This window comes from Carlito syrichta, unplaced genomic scaffold (assembly GCF_000164805.1).
Source record: "Carlito syrichta isolate Samal-C Ts95f unplaced genomic scaffold, Tarsius_syrichta-2.0.1 Scaffold70959, whole genome shotgun sequence".
Classification (NCBI taxonomy): domain Eukaryota; kingdom Metazoa; phylum Chordata; class Mammalia; order Primates; family Tarsiidae; genus Carlito; species Carlito syrichta.
In genome coordinates this window covers 229,451-232,892 of record NW_007015055.1, presented here as the reverse complement: position 1 = coordinate 232,892, position 3,442 = coordinate 229,451, and the positions used below count along the sequence as shown (strand labels likewise).

The 3,442-nt window shown below is 53.2% G+C and overlaps 1 protein-coding gene across 1 annotated transcript in view; it reads left to right on the top strand.

Moving 5' to 3' along the window:
• The first annotated feature begins 440 nt into the window (after positions 1 to 440).
• Positions 441 to 3,442, top strand: part of LGALS3 (galectin 3) — a 7,015-nt gene continuing 4,013 nt past the window's right edge. Inside the window, exons 1-3 of the mRNA XM_021709531.1 lie at positions 441 to 458; positions 1,811 to 2,170; positions 2,988 to 3,076. Of these exons, the coding sequence (XP_021565206.1) occupies positions 441 to 458; positions 1,811 to 2,170; positions 2,988 to 3,076 (467 nt within the window). The remainder of the gene's footprint in view (positions 459 to 1,810; positions 2,171 to 2,987; positions 3,077 to 3,442) is intronic.

Genomic DNA, 3,442 nt, shown 5'->3' with positions numbered 1-3,442 from the left:
CAAAAATCCAGAGGAGGGCATGGAGCCCTTAGGAAGAATAGAGGGGAGTGGGCGGCCCCAACACACCAAAGCCTTCAGGGGGCCGTGGCAACAGTGCAGGAAGGCTCCAAGATAGACCTGGCGGTGGCTCTTCTAACCTAAGGGAGGAGCAGCTTCTCCCTCCTCCCTCAAGTGTTGTCCAGACTCTTACGCCAGGGTCCAGAACACAGTGAGTCACGCTTATGTTATCCAAGTGTAGGAGATAAATAGGGCTCAGCAATCCAACTTGATAAGTGCCCCAACCTTGAAGCTTTTTAAGGTTCCGCCCCGCCAACCTAGGTCCAATGCTGTGGGCTGGTTGGAGCCGCCCCGTGAGCCAGTGATGTCAGTTTAATGGCAATCCTGAAATCCTTCAGGATCAAATGGTAAGCTCTTTCTTTTTTTTTTTCCCTCTCAGGAAAATGGCAGACAGTTTTTCGGTAAGTGTTTTATGCTGGTTTTCTTACCCTAATATGTAGACAAGGGAGACCCAAAAAACCCAGAATTTATTTATAAAAAATTGTGTATTATTCTTACATGTTTAAACTTCAGTCACCTTCAAAGTCCTCTCCATTTGATGCAATTCACCTATCGAGATGCCTTTTCCACAGCTCAAAACAGTTTTTGAACTCAATTTTTTTTTTTTTTGGTTGGAGTCTTCATGCCGTTGCCCAGGCTGGAGCGTAGTGGTACACCACAGCCACTGCAGCCTCGACATGCTGGGCTCAGGCGATCCTTGGCCTTCCAAGTAACTGGAACTACAGGCACGAGTCACCACGCCCAGCTATTTTTTTTTTTTTTTTTGATTCATTGTAGAGACGTGATCTCGAACCCCTGATCTCGGGTAGTCCTTTCGCCTCGGCCTCCCAAAGTATTGGGATTATAGGCTTGAGCCACCGCACCCGGCCTGAACTCAATTTTTATGCCTTTTAGTGCTTCTGCCGTGTTTTGAATCACCTCTTCCACGTCAGCAAAACGTGGAAGAGGTGACTCGTCCAGGGAAACAAAAAACTTCACTCGGGGTGAGATGGGGGAAGAGGAGGGATGGGGCACAGGGCCATTTTGTTTTTGGCTAAAAACTGCTGAACACTTAGTGCAGTATGGGCAGGTACCTGTTTGCCAGAGCTTGTGACGCGTCTTCCTTAAGTTGTGCCACAACCTTTGGCTGATGGCTTGACCTGAGTGCACACCAACAGGCCCGCCCTCCCAAAGATAGTGCTGGGTTTTTTGGGGTCCCCTCGTACATGCCATGTGGTTGAGGGTTTTGTTTTTACCGCAACTTTCTCTCTTCCCTCTCCCACTATGGCTTCCCCCGGACTGACTTGTCCAAGGAGGGCTTATTTGTTGGAGCCTCGTTTGGAAGAAAGCCAGGCAGAGAGGCGACCTGGGGCTCCCAGCAACAGCAGCCTCTGGGGGGTGTGGTGGAGCTGAGAGTCCTCTGAGCAGCAGGCGGGGTGGGCAGGCTGTGTCTGTGGCTGTTTTTCTCCCGTCCCTTGGAGAGCATCGCCACAGAGAGTGGCGAGAGGGCTTCCTGCCGCGAGCGGGGGACCCTCGTGCAGCCCTCCCTAGCCAGGGATGGTGGAGGCGAGAATGGGGTGGAAAAGCCACTTGGTGCCAATGTCTGATTTCGGCCTTTGAACTCAAAACTATTAAGAGGTGGGAGAGAGCTTATTGATGTGCATTTTAAGCCTTTACCAGTTCCTCCACTTCTTAGAGCCCATGTTCTTCTTTTCCAGAAAATTCCGTTTCTGTGAATGTTTCTGATCTTGTAATTGTTTGTTTTTCTTTTCAGCTTAATGATGCGTTATCTGGGTCTGGAAACCCAAACCCTCAGGGATGGCCTGGTCAGTGGGGAAACCAGCCCGCTGGGGCAGGGGGCTATCCAGGGGCCCATCCTTATCCTGGGGCCTACCCTGGACAGGCTCCTCCAGGGGCCTACCCTGGCCAGGCACCCCCGGCCGCCTACCCTGGCCAGGCACCCCCGGCTGCCTACCCTGGCCCAACGGCACCAGGAACTTATCCCGGACCACCCGCACCCGGAGCCTACCCGGGGCAGCCTGGCGGGCCTGGGGCCTACCCGCCGCCCGCCCAGCCAAGTGCTCCCGGAGCCTACCCGGCTGCTGGCCCCTTTGGTGTTCCCGCTGGGCCACTGGTGAGATGGTGTTTGTCATTTCGTGTGCTTGAGGGGCCGAGGGCTTCAGGGAGATCCCAAGCTTTAAGCCTGCTGCTGAGAGCCACTTCTCAAGGGTGAATGTTGGTTCGGTAGAAATAAATGTTCACATAGAGAGCTTTTTGCATGTGCTGTGCACAGAGAAGGCTAGGCATCCTTTGGAGGCATTGGTAAAGCTGCTTTAATGTTAAACAAGTTAAGACTGGAGTAACAGGGTCAGGTGTGGTGGCTCTCGCCTGTCACCCTAGCACCTTTGGAGGTCAAGGTGGGAGAATCATTTGAGTCCTGGAGTTTGAGGCCAGCCTGGTCAACATAGTGAGACCTTGTCTCTTCCAAAAAATTTAAAAATTAGCCGGATGTGGTAGTGCGTGCCTGTGGTCCCAGCTCCTTGGGAGGCTGAGCCGGAAGGATCGCCTGAGCCTAGCAGGCCGAGGCTGCAGTGGCTGTGAGCGTGCACTGCCACTGAACGGCAGAGGGAGATTCTGACTCAAAAACACAACAAATCAAAACAAAAAGAAAGAGTGGCACAAAAATGGTAGCATGGTCTCGAGGTCTAGTTTAAGCCTTTCCAAAAACTAGTCTGCGTGTTTGAGCGGCAGATGTGGGTGGCCCTTGCCATGAGAGTGACTGGTGGCTTGGTTTTCAGTTCTGTGTGTGTGGGAAGACTCTCTGTGGCCCTGGGCTTACAGGAGGGCGGGTGTGTTTTACACATATTCAGGGCCTGACCGTTAGCCACGTCCTTCTTCTTCCCCTGGAAGCATGCCTCCTTATGGATCCTTGTGTCCTTGTTCGTTCCCAGACCGTGCCCTATGAACTGCCTCTGCCTGCGGGAGTTATGCCTCGCATGCTGATCACCATCCTGGGCACGGTGAAGCCCAACGCAAACCGGTAAGCAGAGCGCAGCCAACAAGCCTGTTTGGGGCTTGGTTTTCTAATAAAGAATGACCGATTTTTGTTTTGTTTTGTTTTGTTTTTTGAGTCGGGGTCTCACTCTGTCTCCCGGACTGGAATGCAGTGGCCGCTCCCGGCCACCGCAGCCTCGACCTGCTGGGCTCCGGTGATCCTTCCGCCTCAGCCTTCCAAGGAGCTGGAACTACAGGCGCGCGCTGCCATGCCCAGCTAATTTTTTGATTTATTGAAGAGATGAGGTCTCGCCAAGTTGCCCAGGCGGGTCTCGAACCCTGGGCTCAGGCAATCCTCTCACCTCAGCCTCCCAAAGTGCTGGGATTACAGCTGAGCCACCGAGCCCTGCAA